Raw genomic sequence first — 19,508 nt, 5'->3', positions numbered from 1 at the left:
AGATAGACACAGTTTCAGACACACACACACACACACACACACACATATATGTATATGTATATATATATATATATATATATATATATATATATATATATATATATATATATATATATATGTGTGTGAACGTGTTTTCTTGAATAAATACTCCGCAAAGAATAGAGAAATTTGAAAAACATAAATTTAAATTAGTAAAGAAAGATAATTCAATTCAACCTGCTCTTAGAATATTTTCCCAACCCCCACTAAAATCATGCATTATCTTTTCTTTTTCATGGCACTCAGCAATCAGATGTCTACCATCAATATCAGCGTCAAACTTGTACACAGCACTCTGGTCGTCCAAAGGAAACGTAAAAATTGCCTCTATTGGGGATTCTTCATTATATATATATATATATATATATATATATATATATATATATATATATATATATATATATATATATATATATATATATATGAACATGTTTTCTGAATAAATACTCCGCAAAGAATAGAGAAATTTGAAAAACATAAATTTAAATTAGTAAAGAAAGATAATTCCATTCAACCTGCTCTTAGAATATTTTCCCAACCCCTACTAAAATCATGCATTACCTTTTCTTTTTCATGGCACTCAGCAATCAGATGTCTACCATCAATATCAGCCTCAAACTTGTACACAGCACTCTGGTCGTCCAAAGGAAACGTAAAAATGGCCTCTATTGGGGATTCTTCATTATTAACATACAGCGATGTGGACTGAACATCAGCAACAAAACCATTAATTGTCACAGACACGTCAATGTTTTTCAGTGGGACTGGAATAGAAGAAAAAAGTGTCAACGAAATGGGTGCTAGAGTACAAAGGTGGAAAGGACATATGGCTCATATATTTTCTTAGATGAATTTCTTATTAGACAATAATGACATTCGTAAGTAAAACAATCCCCTATCTACAAAATATACTGCGTTTCGGACTGAAGCCATTCCAGGCCTCGCACCCGATGCCATCATCCTCATTTGTGAAACGGATGGATAGTTTACGCGCCATCCGTTGGTTCTTTTGTTTTAACTCATAACTCGAGGTGAAAACCTCCAGGATATATTAACCTATCTCCCTTGACCTTGATTCCGATAAAAGACGTGTAGTTGCACACTACAATCATTTTATCATTAGTTGAAGTAGTATACAATCCAATTACACATTGGCGTCATCTTCGACGGAGTTAGGTTCATTTATTCCTTGCAAAGTATTTTTCTGATGATGTAAAGCCCTATGTGTCACCAAATTGTGACCCAATTTCTATACTTATTAGCTGTGACCCACTTTTTACATATACCATTAGCTGTGACCCATTTTCTACATATACCATTAGCTGTGACCCAATTTCTACATATACCATTAGCTGTGACCCATTTTCTATATATACCATTAGTTGTGACCCAATTTCTACATATACCATTAAATACAACCCAATTTCTATACATATCATTTGCTGTAACCCATTAGATATGATCCATTTTCTACACATACAATTAGGTCTGATCTCTCTCTCTCTCTCTCTCTCTCTCTCTCTCAGAGTAATTTTATCAAGCAAAGTTTCTAATTTGGTAACAGTGAAGAACATCATAACATCATAACGTATCACATGGTTAGCAATGCTTTTGTTACGCAAGATGTCATGTATATTTTCTACTTCAAGAAAATTAGTTTTAGGCCGATACAATGGAAAATATGTACCGACCACCGAAACAGCAACAAACGTGACCATATCTTGCCGCCATGGCGAATCATAGCATAAGTGAATATTGACCGTACGAAAATGGCTGTAAGTTGTAGAGTAAGGTCATAATGCTATATTTCAAATTACCATATTTCCTACCATGCTGGTATACTGCACTGTAACATGTTGGTAAACTGGTGAAGATTAAGAAAACAAAACTATGAAAAACACCACACAAAAAACTACTGGATTGTGCTATTCCTGTTACAAATATTTCCTCTTGGCGACAATCTATGAACTTGGACTTTTACGCTCTGAGAGAGAGAGAGAGAGAGAGAGAGAGAGAGACGTTTAACGTGTAGTATTACATGTTCATTGTACATTTTAATGCATTTCATCCATGTTTAACCTACGGCCGAATAAAGCCAGCACAGACCCAGATATGCCGGTGGTCCAAGTGTGTGTTTTTCCACCGCATATTGCAACAACTAGCTCGCCATAAATCTGTGTATATTTTGCTCATTTCACAGAATACAACTCGTAAGGAGCAAGCAGTCCTTTTACAATAACGCCATCGCCTCAAACTGATCATATATCCATCTGGAATCGCTTGCGAGAACTAACCTCAAAGAAACCCGCACCTCTAGCTCCGTGTGAAATTATAGTTAATGGCACTAGTCATGCCGATCAGCAGGATATTGCACACAAGCTGAACCCTTTTATTTCCCCAAACACGCTACAGGTCTAATTTAACAGAGCCCAGTACAGCCATACTTACTGCTTTCGTGAACGAAATGGTACCCGCTTATGCCAGTTTCAATATCCCCTAATTACAACAACTTAAACTATTAATATTATCAATAAAAAACATGCTAACAAATTATCAGGTCTAGATGGAATTCACACCAAAAACTCGGAAAATGTCTGTTTTAGCAGATGTATTCGAAATTCATAAGGGAAATGAAAAGAATGACCCATCTCACATTCGACCCATATCTGTTCTATCAGTGCTTTCAACAAAATATTGAAAAACATTTCAGAAAACATCTTTTCGTATATCGTAACAAGTACAGCTCCTCCAAAAATCACAATCAAGTTTCCGACAGAAATTCTCATGTCAGACTGCACTGACGAAATTTATTGACCAACGGCTACTACCGATCGAATCAGGCGCAATCTTCACTGATTTAAAACAGAGTGACCGACTACTAACAACGATCTCCATTTTCCATGAGTAAAAGAAGTATAAAAAAAAATGCTTAAGCTCATTTACTGCATCAGCACCTTCCAGGATACGTAATTCAAATTCACTGCTTCGTTTAAGCCCTCATTTAAATAAATTCTATCTTTTTCTTGACCAGTTGAAATAATACACCAAATCCTCCAAATAAAGAACGTTGTCATCACATTTCAGACAGAACTAACGAGTTCGTTATAGTTGTAAGTTAAGGGCGTTGTTGTTGCTGTTGTAGGGTTTAACGCCATTTTTCAGCACACGATAGGCTATACATGGCGGCCAGTATTAATGGTAGAGGAAGATTAATGCTGGAGAAAGAACCCTGGAAAACCCGGGAAAGAACCACCGACCCTTGAGAAGCTACTGGCAAGCTTTTTCACATACCCACATTGGCCGAATCCGAGACTCGAACCTACGTGGACAGAGGTGAGATGGCAGAGATCCGTAACGGAGAGCGCTTTAGACCACTCGGCCACTCGGGGCCCCGATTTAAGGACGTTCAATTCCAGCTATTTCCCACTGATCCTGTATCTTATCTTACTCAAGTTTCCTTTATCTGTTATTGCTGGAGAGGTTTCTTGAAAACGACGTTCATAAGGAAACAACTGATCTCGTTTTAAATATTGGACTTTTTTAAGCAAATAAACGACATGCTATCTCTCTCTCTCTCTCTCTCTCTCTCCCTCTCTCGAAAATAGTTATATGAATCGCCCATCCTGAATTTTTTTTTTTTTTTTTTGGGGGGGGGGGGACCTCTCCGTTGATCTTTCCAGACCATTTAGAGAGACCCTCCTGTCCAACTGTTAAATAATCTAAATCAATTGGCTCTTCTAGACATTGGTCACTTTGCATAAAATAGGCTTCCATCATTAGTTCTTCGTGTTCCTCTCTTTGTTTCCTCCTTCTTCTATCTCTATCTCTAGCTATTACTGTGTCTGTACTTTGGTTTCCCGTCATTTGTGGTTGTACTATTATATTAGTTTCCAACTGCGTCGATTCTTTTACCTCCTCTTGTTCTAGTTCTTGATTTTTTGTCTTAAGCTTCTCTTTTCATTGATATTTTTGAGTTCTTGGTTGTGATTTTGGGCATTGTTCTTCCTGTTTCTGTATTTCTTGCTGCTTTCCCTGTGGTTGTTGTTGGTATCTCGCTTCTTTTTGTTGTTGAATAGGGTTTTGTTTTCCCGTTAAATTTGATTGTATTGTTGTGGGAGTTTTCGATTTTATTGACTTTATTGCCTGCTACTGCATTTCTTGCTGCCTTCCTGGCTGCTGTAGTGGTTGATTTTGTCGTGTTTATTGTTGTTTTTGTCGTCTCACTTCTTTTTGTTGTTGGTTAGGGTTTAGGATAACTTCCTGTATAATGTGGGTCTGTTTCTTTCCCGGTTTCTGGTTTTCCTGACTTTGCTGTTGTTGTTGTTGCTTCATGACTTGGGGTTCTCCAATTTCTGCTTCCTGGTTTGTTGGGCATTTGAAGGGTGTATGTCCTGTATTTCCACATTTATTACATTTCCTGTTGTAGATACATCCTTTATACCAAGATTGAGCTAAGAAACCAAATATAAAGAATACTCTCTTTATGTCCTTCGTGTTTTTCTTGATTTCTAGTATTTGCATCCCACTGTAGATTGCTGCCAATCTGGATGAAATCACTTTGATGTTGAATTTTTTTCAAATTGTGTTACATCCTCCAGTGAGATTTCTAGAGGAATGTCTGACGTATATAATTCTCCAGATTGTTTCTTTAATTTCCTTAATATGGATGCTTTTTTTAACTATAACTTTCTCTTTCCCTATGTCCATCTCTCCATACGGTAGAATTGGTTGTTTCCCTCTAGGTCTAACTATGTATCCTTTATATCCTTTGGGGTTAATTGAGTACAAGTTTTTAATGTAGTCTGGATTCTATACTTTCAATGCAACCATCACCGATGCTGTTCCCGGTATTCTATCTCTTGGTATATGGGACATGTCTAGTTCTTGTGTTCCATCTTTGTAAACACATTCAATAAAGCTTTCTTCACTAGTTTCAGTTATCTTGATTTGAAACAAAAATTCCTAGGTTCTTCAGTTCTTTTGTAGCTGCCGCCATTTTGCTCGTGTTTCACGTGCCGAGTTCACCTCGTTGCATTTTTCTTTGCAGTTTTGTAAATCCAGTATTCTGTTTTCAGATAGTCTTTTTTCTTGCCACATACTTCTCCAATGTTGAAATATTTTGGGCTGAAATGGAATAGACAAACTCGCGACCTCCTGCATCCGAGGTGGACACTAACCACTGCCCCGTGTATTGCCTACTCCTATTGTGTGCTGAAAATGGCACTAAACTACTAGATTAGTGGTTCCCAAACTTTTTCTGGTCACCGCCCCCTTGGTTATCCTCAGCGCCCTCTATTTAACCGTAAAAAGCATTATTCAGCAATACCGCCCTTTCTGTGATCCCACCGCCCCACCCCACCCCAAATGAGCGGTACCGCCCACTTTGGGAACCACTGTACTACATCAACATGACACCGTACTTTGAAAAAGTAAATCGGTCACGTGATTCATTCGTTCAGTTAGTCGAGATGTTAATACACATTTTTTTTCATCAGCGACCTCTGTCGGCGATATAGATTCGCTAAGTCATGCAATTATATCGAACAATCCACAAGCTGCAACCATGAGAGATAGCGAGATATTTAAAAAAAATGTCGTCTTTGTTCTCATTTCCTTGATAACATATCTGCGATTTAATAGTTGATTTTAAATATAGACATTTTCAGAAGAAGAAAAAATAAAGAAAAGAAAAATGAAGAAATCAGAAGAATCTGAGATGCATCTTGTAGCAATGCTGAATTACCTAAATGTCACCTCTTGAGAAGATATTTGTGCTAAGAAAACAAAAGTACTCCAAACGACAAGAATTCAAATTAACTGATTTTCAAGAATATAATAATGTAATTTGTCTGCAAACGAAACACATCGTCCTTAAGCTAGCTTTTAGTGGTCGTGTTTGGTGAGTATCTTTTTTTCTAGAATTAGCATATTAAATATGGTGTCACTTTTCTGAGTCAAATCTCGTGAAGTCGCTGGTTTTCATTATTCAACACTATAATATTGGCCGCTGAAATTGTTCCTAAGCAAAGAGACCAACTGAATTTGTTTAATTCATAATACTTTAGAAGGCGGAGTTTTAAGTTCTTGCTTTTATAAAATAAAGTAGAGCTAAGCTCCTCCCCCATTACCAGGAATTAGATATAGTGCAACAGTAGTTTTACGTCATCAAAATCAACAGCACTAAGTATAGGCCGATAAATCAGCCCTTCACCCGTGCTGATATTGACTGCAATCGTCCATCAGTATCAACACAGATTTGTGGGGTAGATTTATCGGACTACATTAAGTATAGACTAGATGGATAAAGAGAGGTGAGATTAACATAAAAACTCCAAAACTCACTCCGCATATATATCATGAACACATTTCATTATCTAAAACGAATAACCCTACCAGCAGCGTCGCCCTTGTAATTAATGAACTAACAGTACGTAGGGTATACTTAATCAGCTATATTGACAACAAATCCAAAGCACGTAAACTAGCATGACCAGTGCTCACTAGCTCGATGATGCTTAGCGTGTCCGCTGCACGTGCTTTAACTTGTTGTTGTTGTTGTGGGGTTGAACGCCATTTTTTTAGCACACGATAGGCTATACATGGCGGCCAGTATTAATGGTGGAGGAAGAACCCGGGAAAACCCGGGAAAGAACCACCGACCCACGAGAAGCTACTGGCATGCTTTCTCACATACCTACATTGGCTGAATCCGAGACTCGAACCCACTCAGACAGAGGTGAGATGGCAGTGATCCGTAAAGGAGAGCGCTTTAGACCACTCGGCCACTCGAGTCCCCCGTGCTTTAACTAATCGACCCTAATTTTAGCTCGTGCTCTAAGCAATTCCAGTGCTTCTTATGTATTATTACAGTCATTTATTATTATACTTGTTTCAGATCTATCTAATGGTTTCAACAGAAAGTAACTTGGTATTTTATAAAGATTCTTGAATTTATATTCGGCTTACGCATATATACTAATTACTTTAGTTACTCTAGAGTTAACAAATGATTTCACCAGATTTGCTACCAATTGCCAGACTAGAATAACGTATAACTAAGCGACCATAATTTGAACTCGTGCGTCAAAATACTTCCTTATTCTTCTTTTGCAGCAAACAATTACCTTTACTTCCTTCTCTTTTACTTAACATTAATCTGTTTCTACAAAACTTATATCTTGCATAATTAAATAACTGAAAAAATTTGATTTGTACCAGGTAGTCCATACAAAATACAGTGGTTAACATACAAAACAATATAGCACAAAACATCGCAAATACAGAGAGAGAGAGAGAGAGAGAGAGAGAGAGAGAGAGAGTATAATGTTAGTGTGTGCAATAGACACCATTGACTGACAATGACTTAGAATTAATATTAGACCGAATATGATTTAAATGAGATTTCCATAGTCCTACGTGTCAAGATGTGATTTTAATCGAACTGGTAAAGATGTAACTTACAAAGATTCATTCATAATAGAGAAAATTAAAACATATGCACTGTAAACTACGATTGCTTCGTGCATGAATAGAAACTATATACACATAGTTATGACGGTACATTTTCATACATATAAAATGATATTGTGGTGGGGTGCTGTTTTGTGTGGAAAATTCATTTCTCCTCCACACACACACACACACACACCAAACAATCGACGTATCTTTTACTGGACCTCAAGTTCCGAGGGGGAATTCATTTGAGTTGTAAATCAGACCTGATGACGCACTTCAAACGACTGCTCCGTCATCCATTTGTGTGGGGGAGGGGTGGCGGCGTTTTTCAGGGGAATTTTAACTTTGCAAACAGCTTTTGTTATTTTAAATCGCACTTTCAAAATATTTTCTTAAAGTCTCCATAATGTCGTATACTAATCCAGCATTATTCACGTCTCTTGAGGAATTATGTCCACGAGCAGCCAACGATATTTGTTAGTACATCCAAGACCTTAAATATTCATCATTCCATTAGTAATTAGTAATTCTTGGTCATCGTCTGCACACATCAAAACATCAAAGTATTTCTGCTTGGAATACCCAAATATATATTGAATAAAATACATCTACAACACATAAATACATACACATTGGATATATATATATATATATATATATATATATATATATATATATATATATATATATATGTATGTATGTATGAGTTTTATATGGAGAAGTCTTTTTTTTATAAAGGGTTGGTCATATAGGTATTCCTCACAAACTGTTTACCTGTATAAGTAACAGGTAAGGAAGTAACAAAGCATGTAACCAAAAAACGGACATTAGACCATAGTATTGCTCTATAAACCTACACACAAACCTTACCGGTGTTCAGCAGTATCCTATTCCTCTTTTAACCTATTTGTTCACGATGTCAGAACAGTAATATCTTAATATGTGATAACAATTTCCTGCTGGTGTTAATTTTTTTTTTAAAAGATCAAGCTAATGTTTAATACTCGGATCATGAAGGTGTGGAGAAGTGCGCTGTTTGTGACAGAGTTTACAAACATGGACATGTTTCGTGTATACATAATATGGAAAAACGGGTACCGTAATATACTTCTTTCTGTACATGCTGGCCTTGATCATTTTGTTTTTTTCCATTGATTCATCAGATCGGAAGACAATTCTAGGCCCATGTGTTTTTAATGTTTATGCATTTTACCTTTGTAATTCACAAACTTTAATGTATAAAAAGTTGGAATACTTGTACTAGCCACAACATGCTCTAATAATGATGGAATTCAAAATTAAACAAAACATTCCTGAATAATTCTCTATATAGCATTCATTCATTGTAGTCTGGTTTCCTGCTTCTCATTCTCCCTGAGCTGAACTCCACAGTGTTCATAGTAAAGCAGGGATGCAGACTACATTAATTATGCGTACATATATTTCCCCCAGTTGCCTGTTGTATTACGCCTTGATACGTACTATTTATAGACGTTAACTACCACTAGACCAATACTGTTATTATAAACGTTTACAATGTACCACTCTTACCTGGATTGCCCGCAGATGAGATTAAACCCTCTGTTTTATCACCCATCTTTCGAGAAAGGAAACGCAGATTTCACCACAAGAAGCAGCAGGTATGAATTCACTATGCCAATAGTCGCGTGATCTGCCAGTTGCATACGGGTTCGATAAACAAGTCACGATATCAATACGAAAGCAGTCGAATCGAGCTCCACTTGGATCGCTGCTGTTTTTGTTGTTTAATTACAATATTCATGGCCGTTAAAATAAATAGAGCGTTTTACGTTTAATTTGTGGTTACCCCACATTCTTTCTTTCTCCCCCATCAACCAATCTGTTTATGTGGGTGGGGCGGGGGTTTGGGGTGTCCATTAGTTAGTGGGTTTCAACGTTTTCCACACTAAACATGGAATAGATGGAAAGAAAGAGCTAATTTATCACCAGGCGTTTGAAAGAAGTATTTCGTTTACAAAGGACGAGAGAGAGAGAGAGAGAGAGATGGTGTATTTCTACAAAACCCCGGTCGCAGCACATGGACAGACAATACAATGATATATGGCAGAGGTTCCCAAACCACGGCCCGCGGGCAACTTGTGGCCCGTCAGCTCTCAGAAAGTGGCCCGCGAGGCCTCTATATTTACTATAAGGTATTTTAATAATTTCAAAAAATTATTGACGTTCAAATAAATAAATAATAACTAGAGGAAAGTTGCAGTAATGCGCGATCTACATTATTCTAGAGTCTAGAATGTTAATTCTAAGTCTAAGAAGCCTGTCATTTTGGTCGAGCACTCGGAGCTCCGTCGGCGTTCGATAATTCACTCTGCGCTTGGTTGTGGTGCTCGGATATAATTATCGAATGCGCCCGTTGAGTTAGCGAAACTTTGGGCACGACAGTTTTGTGCCCAGACATTGATAAACTGGCATCTGAACTTAAGTAACTGGTTGTGAAGAACAGTTACAATTGTAAATTAATTATATTAATGTCGGTTTTAGAAACTGATTTAAAATTGTTAAATCAGCATTTGATTTAAAACCGAAAATGAATGTAGTGTAGGATTGACACTGACAGCTTTTAAAGTTTTAGAATTTGGTTGCTGAAAGTTAATAAATTTAAGAATGATATTACACGACTTTTATAATTTAATAAACATTGATAAACATTTATAATTTTATAACGTTGTGGCCCGCTTAATTACCGAAAATAGTAGATATGGCCCTCTACTTGAAAAGCTTGGGAACCACTGATACATGGGATAACATCTGCAATAATTAATGTGGACGTTTTATATGGAGGCGACACACAGTTTGTTGTCACCTCTTAGCCCTTTCAAAGCATGTCTTACTATTTAGGTGGGGCCCTGAGTGGCCGAATGGTCTAAAGCGCTGTCCGTTACGGATCACTGCCATCTCACCTCTGTCTGCGTGGTTTGGAGTCTCGGATTCGGCTAATGTGGGTATGTGAGAAAGCTTGCCAGTAGCTTATCGTGGGTCGGTTATTCTTTCCGGGGATTTCCCGGGTTCTTCCTCCACCATTAATACTGGCTGCCATGTATAGCCTATCGTGTGCTGAAAAATGGCGTTAAACCCAATAACAACAACAACAACAACTATTTAGGACTTAGAAGTGACACCGTGTTTTTCTAGATACGTGTCTGGTATGTGTTTTCCTGTCCACCCATACAGTGTTTGATGTTTATTTGTTTTAGATAAATAATAATATAAATAGTATATGAATTCTGCAGGGTTGCCTTTTGTTTTGCTCATCATATTGTTTTAGTTTCTGTATCCCATAAGCTTTGGGAATATTACGTATTCCCTTTCCTTGGCCCGGGTTGGCCTTGGGCCTGGTTTCCATTTTCCCTTGGCTTGGAGCTTTGGTCTGTACTCCCCACCCCTTGGAACATTTTGTACCACGGGTGGGTTTCCGTCCCTTTTCCCATTGGTTGTTAAGAACGCATAGTGACTTTACCAGAGTCATTTTGTCCTGTAATTGTAGTTGATGTGTATGTTTTGTTGTTTTTGTTTTTGTTATTATGAGGACTGGCGCTATCTTGGTCAAATCATGTATTGGTCTGGATGCTCTATCTATTCCTAAATTAAATTTTGGAATATTTAAGGATTTGAGGCGGAACGGGAAGATAATAATATGTCTACTTGTTGTGGTCTGTATTGTTTGTGCTTGTATGCATTTCTGTTTATATTTTATTGTGTCGTTCCAGTGTTATTTTGAATTGTATTTTGGAAGAAGCATGTTTGTTTTTTCTTATTTTTTTCTCCCTCTCCTATGAGTTTAGATTTAATATTAAATAATTTGTTGAAGAGTTTAAATTTGGGAGTTGTAGGTAGTCACTATGCGTTCCCACAGTTGTGGGATGCTCAAAACTTGCGATGGCCCATCTAAGGATGACCTTTATGTACTTGAGCTCCCTCTCTTCTGTTTTCCATGTATAAATTATTGAGTGTTTGGGCAGGTAAGTAGGATGCGGTCATGGTGGTACGCGTTTGCTGTATAGCATTAATCATGAGTGTGCTATACATTTTTTGGTTTTCGTCTGCATTCCTATTCAGGTAACTATGAATGTAGTTTTATGCAAACCTAATGCCCCTTTAATGGTTTATAGCTGGGGGGTTGTTGTTGTCAGGTAAACGGTGCTAATTTAATGTATGGGTTGTTTTCACAGACGTTACGATGGAGTACGCAAATACCCACAACGCAACGCGCGCACACATTGCGCCGCCATTTTGAGTCCCTAACAAACCTTTGTCAACATTAGTCATCATGTATATTCAAAATCATGATCTGATTTAACTGTCGATAAGGACATTTAATTCATCGAAGCGATACATAGATTATACTTGAAATTAAGTGCCCTATAGATTGAAAGTTAAAAAAAGCTTGAAGTTACCTTGCTTATATCGAAAGACAGAATAGTGAATTTGAACCGTAATTGCTATCAAATATAAATGCAGTTATTTTTTAATTCTTTTACAAACAGACAATGTTGACATTTTGAAAAAGTGTTTCGAATCGTATCCCAAGGCTTGTCATCTTGAAAGAGTATTTCCGGGCAATGATATTCGGGATACAATATCAGTTACGAATTAAAATTTCATAGTACGTGTTTTATGCCAGAACTTTTTATGTACAAATACTTTTTGGGACAACAGTTGTTTGTGCCAAAAACAGTTGACAAAGCAATTTAATTAGTACGGTCAAATATTGTATTTGTTGTGGAGATGATGGACGTGGGATAATATTGAATAAAAGCGATAACCGTTCAAAGACGTTTCATCGTCAGTGTATTCAAACGAAACACGTGCCTAACGTAACATGACTTAGTGTCGAATGTCAAAACGAAGTATTCCTGAAATGCTTTTAGAAATATGAAATTATATACTAACAAATTAGCTATTTAACTTGAACGATAACCAAATGATTGATTTCGGGCCATGGAAATTAAAAAACATTAAATGTTTCTACTTGTTTCTGTTTCCATTTGTTTACGCGTTTCTTTATCGATCGATCTATTTATGAAAGAATAACAAAGATTGTTGAAATTTAAATGTTTTACTTGACGAAAACAATTAGAAAAGTCACGCATTCGATCTCGTGCGGTTGACATATGCAACAGAATGTAAGGTATTATTATATTTTTATGCACAAAATGAGACATGCCTTCATAATTATGCGAAAAGAACAATGTTATTAGGTGCCAATTTGCGGGGCTTGGGACTCGAAATGGAGGATATGGAAGTACACACGTTTTGTGACATAACGTGAAAACAACGGATACGGGGGGGGGGGGGGGGAGAGATATGGAATCAGGTCATAATTAGTACTTTCAGTTCAGTACCCACGGATGTAGTTATAGTCTATTTTTAGAACATTTTTCCTCTCTCATTTTGGTGGTGATAGACGAGTTATATTTATGCATTTTTTTTGGTAGGGATTTAAAGGTAATTGTTTCAGAATATAAACTCAGGTTGTGGTTTTCCGTGTGTATTTCGGCGAAAGTGCACAGTGAGTAATAAAGCCTTGGTGATGATCTGGAAGTGAAATATGTGTTCTGTTTACATGCTGCTCTGTTGACAGTCCAGCCTCTCAAAAAAATGCAGGTCAACCTTTGACAAGAACTTTACCGTGAAGTCATCTTTGAAGGTATCTTAGATTAACATATGATTTGTATTGGTTGTCACATAGTGGAAAGGTCAGTATTGAGAAACAAATGTAGAAAACATATAATACAATTAATTGTGTTCTATGTCGATATGGTGGAGGGATGCTATTGACCAAAGAGTGTGCCTGCAGAGAAACTAATTAGCTCCCCACTGCTTGTGTTTGTAATCTGATCCTATAGACAGGCATGAAAGCCTAGGTATATGTTCTGTGTTGGGGGGGGGGGGGGGCGGGGAAGGAGTGTAGGAGTGGAGAGGCTGAGTTCAACTCTTAGGCTACTGTTAATTCTGTTAGCCATATGTTTCTTCTTCTCATATCCATAGTCTTGTATATATAGTCAGTTATTTTTTTAAATACAATTTGGATTCAATAATGTCTCTAGTGTATAGAAGCTGATTTTCATTGTAATATCCTATCGTATTTTGAATTACGTTTATAATTGTATTCATATGTGTTTAATTCTTTTTGCATTGTAAAATTAGATGCTTTTTCATGTCGGGGGCATTTTTACATATTGGACAGGATGGGATGCTCTGCATGATTTTCCTTTTGAAGGCATTTTCCCCTGTCCACCATTCATCGTGTAGATATAATAATAGTCTTGCTTGCTTTTTATCTCTTTTACTTTTGCCTATTTTTTCCATATGGGATCCCATTTAATAGTAGGATTGTTTATTTCTACTTTATTTAAGACGTTTTTGTGTCTAATCTCAGATAGATACTAATATATTTTTTCTTTTTCTGTCTGTTTCCATATCTCTTTGTCTTCCCTATAAAGTTTTAGTATATTAGTTATTCTGTGCATAGTTTTAGGTGGACTTAGTACTTTAGTAATTTTATTGTTCCTATATATTTCCGGTTTGTTTTTCAAGAGAAATCCGAACCAGTATAAGTATAAGCCTTGCCATCTATGTGTTGGTTGTGCTGTTGTAGGTTTTGAATTTGATATATGTGGTCGGTCATTTGTTTAACCCTAAGGTCCGGGGTGGCCCCCCTTTATTTCCTTGTGTTTAGAGAGTGCGTTTGGCAGGTTGATGTATGTTTTGTCTCTCAATATGAAGTTATATATGAGGGTTTCAGTTTGGTTCATAATACGGTATTCAAAATCGATGACATCGTACACATACCATATGTAGCTATACAGATAAGTTTTGGCTATTTTCACTTTTTCTATTACATTGAAGTGTTTGGAATCCCATATCTGACTGTGGTAATTTATTCTTTTCTTTATTTGAAGAAGATTTAGATATTTACTGTTTTCTCCGAAGAAAATCCTTAGAGTTTTAACCTGCTTTTGAATTTTTCCAAAATAACGGCCCGGGTGGTTTCCTTTCCAGTTTCCTATGATGAGAATTTCAGTTTTCTGGTGGTTAATCTGGGACCCTGATGCCTTACTGAAAAGTTCATATTGATTCATTAGGTTTTGGTATGATTGTTGATGTGTTATGAAATTGGTGCAATCATCAGCATGATGGAAAGTTTTGCACTCGGTTTTCATATTAGGAATGTTGACCCCTTTAATTTTTCCATCTATTTTGTATTGACCTACTTAGAGCTTCGATTCCCAGTACATAGAGCAGTATTGACAAGGGACACCCCTGTCTTACTGATATCTGTACTGGGAATCGTTTGGTTTTTGCTCCATCGGCTTTCTCCTGATCAATAAGTGTTATAGCGCTCCCTTTTCCTTGTTGTTCTAATAAATATATCGTTGATTATATAGATAAAACGTTATCTAGTATGTGTCTTCCTTTTCCTCCACATTATTGATTCTGGTTTATTATGGTTTCCATGGGGTGTTTTAGTCTGTTAGCTAAACTTTTGCTTAGGATTTTATAATCCATGTTGAGTAGAGATATGGGTCTCCAGTTTTTTAGTTCCATTTATCTCCTTTGTTTTTGTAGATGAGTGTTATAAGGCCTTTTTTCATTGTATCTTTCATTTCATTGTTTCATTGATCGAGTTGTAAAATTCACTTAATACAGGAGCTACTTGTTTTTTATTTTTTTTTAAAATAAAATTCTGCAGTTATACCATCTACTCCAGTTATACCATCTACTCCAGACACAAAAGGATATATATGAAAATAAGGTGTAGCAAGATGATGAATAAAGGTAATGTGGCTCCTTAAATAGGGGATAGCCAGATTACCCTCGAATTGTTGAGCTAGAGAACGAGAAACCCCTAAAAATGTATAATAAGAACACAAATTGGCTTTGTTTTCATTTTGTAGCACCTACAATTGTTTCTCATTCTGAAGAAAAAAAACTAGGAAAATGTAATCCCCAAAAGATTTTTTTCCCAAATGAACTATTTGAAATAAACCGCTTTGAAAACATATGTAAATAAATTTTTTCTCTAAATTCTGTTTATTAAAGCACAACACTAAAGACCTTAGCGGGTACACCAACACATACAAACCTTTTCAATTAGGGGGTGGGGGCAGTTGTCTGGTAGCCCCCAACAACAATAATATTTAAAAACAGAAATTTCTCTGCTCTGATGTGAGATAAACTTGCCACTACACTGACGCCAGGCAGAATGGGATACATTCTGCGTAAACGAGGGCACACCTTGTTTCCTATATACATAATCTCACATATGTACATAAACCTTGTCATATAGATCGGCCCTCACCTGTGACGATATCGTCCATCAGTGTCAATACAGATTGGGGAGTTGGGTTGAATTATTGGAATAACATAAACCCACACATACATATTATCATATTATCTGACAAATAATTTCATGTCTCACAGCTGATATATAATTATAAGTCAGTCGCCATATTGGTTCGTTTTCTTTAAATTTCACTATTCATATAAACATCACAGTAAGGATTTAATTATTTATTGTCTATTAATATTATATACATTTGTTTTATTGATGTACGTCATGCACTGATGATCACCCAAACGTCCTAGATTATGTTTGGAATCCAGAGAATGACACTCGTCTCACCTGTTTATATACAGTAAAACTTATAAGAATAAAATTGCATGTTTTTGGGCGTTTCCAGTTTCGTGTACCGCTTACGAGAGAAAGTTACTTTCGAGTTTTCGAGCATCGCCTGCAGAAGAGAAAGTTCTGCTGATGTTGTCAATCGAGTTGTGTAGTATCGCCTGAAAATAAAGAGATACAGATTTTGTAATCGAGTGATACCAAGCAGGTCCGCGGAGAGGATTTATGTGTGTGATTGGAATTTTTAACGTAACTTTTTTGTTAGTCATATCGCTACGATTATATGCAGTGTGGCCGTTTAAAGTGATGTATAGCACTGGGGCATCATGCCGCAGACATGTAGGTCCCACCCGGTCACTTTATCCTGACACCTGGCCGACCAGTCCTAACACTAACCTCTAAATGCTGAGCGCGAAGCGAGGCAGCTGTTTCTACCATTTTTGTAAGTCTTTGGTATGACTCAGCCGGGGACTGAACCCACGACCTCACGCATCCGAGTTGGACGCGCTAACCACTAGGCTACCGGAGCGGTCTGGACGGGATTTATGGGCCAAAGGAAACGTTCTCCAGCAAGCCCCTATAAATTACACAAAAAAGACCAAAAGCTTTTTTTTCGGCGGTAGACCTCCAGACCTTTGTGAGACCCCGTAATTTTGACCTGGTTTTCCTACCCAGTCCGCGGCCCTGATACTTAGTATTTGAGTGATTCAAGTATGATCTATCTTACTTGTACATATCGCTACATTATGGTTCTACTTAGCACTAGAGAGATTATATGGAAAAGGTTTGGTTAAAGAAAAAATTTGGACGGTGCTCAAGAAATGAGAAAAGTAAATTCCTTTCAGTTTGAACATCTCAGACTTTCTGTACATTCGCGTCGATATTTGTCATTTGCGAATCTCGAATTCCATAGTAACTGTTTGAAACGGCATATTTACTGATTACCGCTGACAGATCAACCAAGAGAGAGAGAGAGAGAGAGAGAGAGAGAGGCATTAAATAGATTACAATGCCCAATACATTTTGCAGTAGGGTTTCGACGGGCTATATCAAATTTGTATCGGTATTATTGTAAACACTTTAGACAAATCCCATGGAAAGATTCTCACATACCACTACTGCGAACCAACTTCTTGCAGGTCATTGGTTGATCGAGAAATCAGCCCCTTACCCGTAATGATAATGACTGGCGGTTTAGGGGATGATGTCACCAGTTCATTAAAAACTGCACAGATCTGAAGCCAATCTTGTCTCCACACACGCATGTACATTTCATACACTTACTGGCATTTCTCGCGTATGTGGAACTACCGTCGGCTGAATGGTTCTTTTGGTGACATGTACATTATATAGCTGGATCAAACCCTGTTTTGTGACTTGTAAATCTACCTGGAAAAGTACAACCATCCGTCCTTTGCCATTTTGAATTTCGCGCTAGATATGGCTGTGGGAGAGAGACATTTCGACCCCATGACATTTTGACCCTAAGGAAATTCCCAAGACATTTCGAACCCAAGTCTTTTCAACCTCAACCGTAGGACAAATCTACCCCAATTCATGCATTTTTAAAGCAATAATTAGCACATTGCTAATGGCTATTACCTCTAATCACCACGTGTCCATTGATGTCCACAATAAAGAAGATACCGACATGTCAACAGCTAATTTTAGTTACAGTCACTTTTATTAAAGGTAATTTGAATGAAAAGAAATCAAACGTACCTGACACTGTAAATTTGTATAAAATAGCCGACTAGTTTTAAAACAATAATTTTGTACACAGCTAATGGTAATTCCCACTAATCGCACGGTTATTCATTAATGACTGCAATTAAAGAAGATGCCGACAATAATGTGGTATTTAATACTAAATTATTACGTTTGATAATTGTAATAAAAACAAACCACTAAGTGGCCGAAAAAAGATGTCAACAGTTAATTATAATTAAAATTACTTGTACTGCACGCTAATTTGAATAAAAAGATAAACTATGAAAATCAAAAGTGCCACACACTTTAAATTTGTGTAGAAGAGCCGAAAACTTCTCAATCCATACCAGATTTTATTCTAAGTTTTAATATAAGTAGTTGGTATACATGTGTCTCAATTTTGGATTCATTTATATTAAATAATATGCATCGTGACATTTTGATCGGATATAATTTGGTATAATACTAACTGAATTGTGTTAATTGTATCTTAACGAGATATGAATGACACAAGCCTTTAAATACCTTTCCATCTCTTACACATTTTCTAGTATACTATAACTGGTATATCTTTTCAACAGAGTTATATTGATTTCTAAAAAAAAACGCGATAGTCTCTATGGTATTAGAACTGCAACATATTGTTTTCTTCTTTAATTATGTAACATAAACGATTGTACGTGTTCTTTATCCATTTTCAAATGCAAAGTTGTATGTATAAACAACTGACTTCGGTTTCGAATATACTATTCTGACATGGTGAGTTAAACCGAGCGAGAACTCTATCAAGAGTTATTTTAAACCTTTCATCCGACTTCTGGTCTAGTTCATTAATGTTGAAATCTGTGTCTTCCTTTTGGATCGTGTGTAATGTTTGCCACTTCTGCCAGCAACACGAATATAAGATGTTAAGAAGCATCACCATCACACACACACACACACACACACATACATATATATATATATATATATATATATATATATATATATATATATATATATATATATATATATATATATATATATATAAATAAGAAAGAATAGTAGTATAGGTCTACTGGTTACATAATTATAATTCCTACTCTTACATTCAAACCCACGTCAGTGCGTTACGGCACCCATCGCCTTGCCTACACGTAGCAACTCCGATAGCCCCCTCGACCAAGCACACATCCCCATGTTCAGGATGCTACAATGTCGCTAATATCGGTAATGCACGCAGGCACACCCGTTTATCAACTCATTAATAATATATCCTGGTACACAGTCAGTCAGGATTCCTACGACATATATAGGTACACCGAGCTTATTATTATATGTAACAAGTACATAAAGTACAGAGCGTGAATGCATTATACCCGGATCCCACAACAGTATCCGCGATGATATGAAGTAAATTCTCTTTATTTTATGACGCATCATCGTTTAGGATCCAGGGAAAGTACCTTTTTAATTAAGTACACAATTTATTATACCAGGATATAGAGTTTACGTTGGGGTCTGGTTGATCGACGAAAATAAATACTCTCCTCAAGTATTTGGCTGGAAGTAGGTGTAGGACAAAGGTGATTGATAGGTGAACATTTTAGATGAAAGAAAGCTATTTAGAGTATTCATTCAAATCCTTTGACTAACA

At 36.7% G+C, this 19,508-nt stretch overlaps 1 protein-coding gene across 1 annotated transcript in view; it reads right to left on the bottom strand.

The window, feature by feature from the left end:
• The window catches only part of LOC149787031 (von Willebrand factor A domain-containing protein 5A-like), a 43,790-nt gene extending 34,606 nt beyond the window's left edge, over positions 1-9,184 (bottom strand). Inside the window, exons 1-2 of the mRNA XM_089977578.1 lie at positions 9,046-9,184; positions 601-803 (exon numbers count right to left, since the gene is read on the bottom strand). Of these exons, the coding sequence (XP_089833704.1) occupies positions 601-803; positions 9,046-9,091 (249 nt within the window). The 5' untranslated portion in view covers positions 9,092-9,184. The remainder of the gene's footprint in view (positions 1-600; positions 804-9,045) is intronic.
• Positions 9,185-19,508: the final 10,324 nt, after the last annotated feature.

Source organism: Sinohyriopsis cumingii, chromosome 12 (genome assembly GCF_028554795.1).
Source record: "Sinohyriopsis cumingii isolate HCF-2022 chromosome 12, ASM2855479v2, whole genome shotgun sequence".
NCBI lineage: Eukaryota > Metazoa > Mollusca > Bivalvia > Unionida > Unionidae > Sinohyriopsis > Sinohyriopsis cumingii.
Note: the sequence above shows the minus strand (reverse complement) of the source record. Positions and strands in the feature narration are given on the sequence as shown.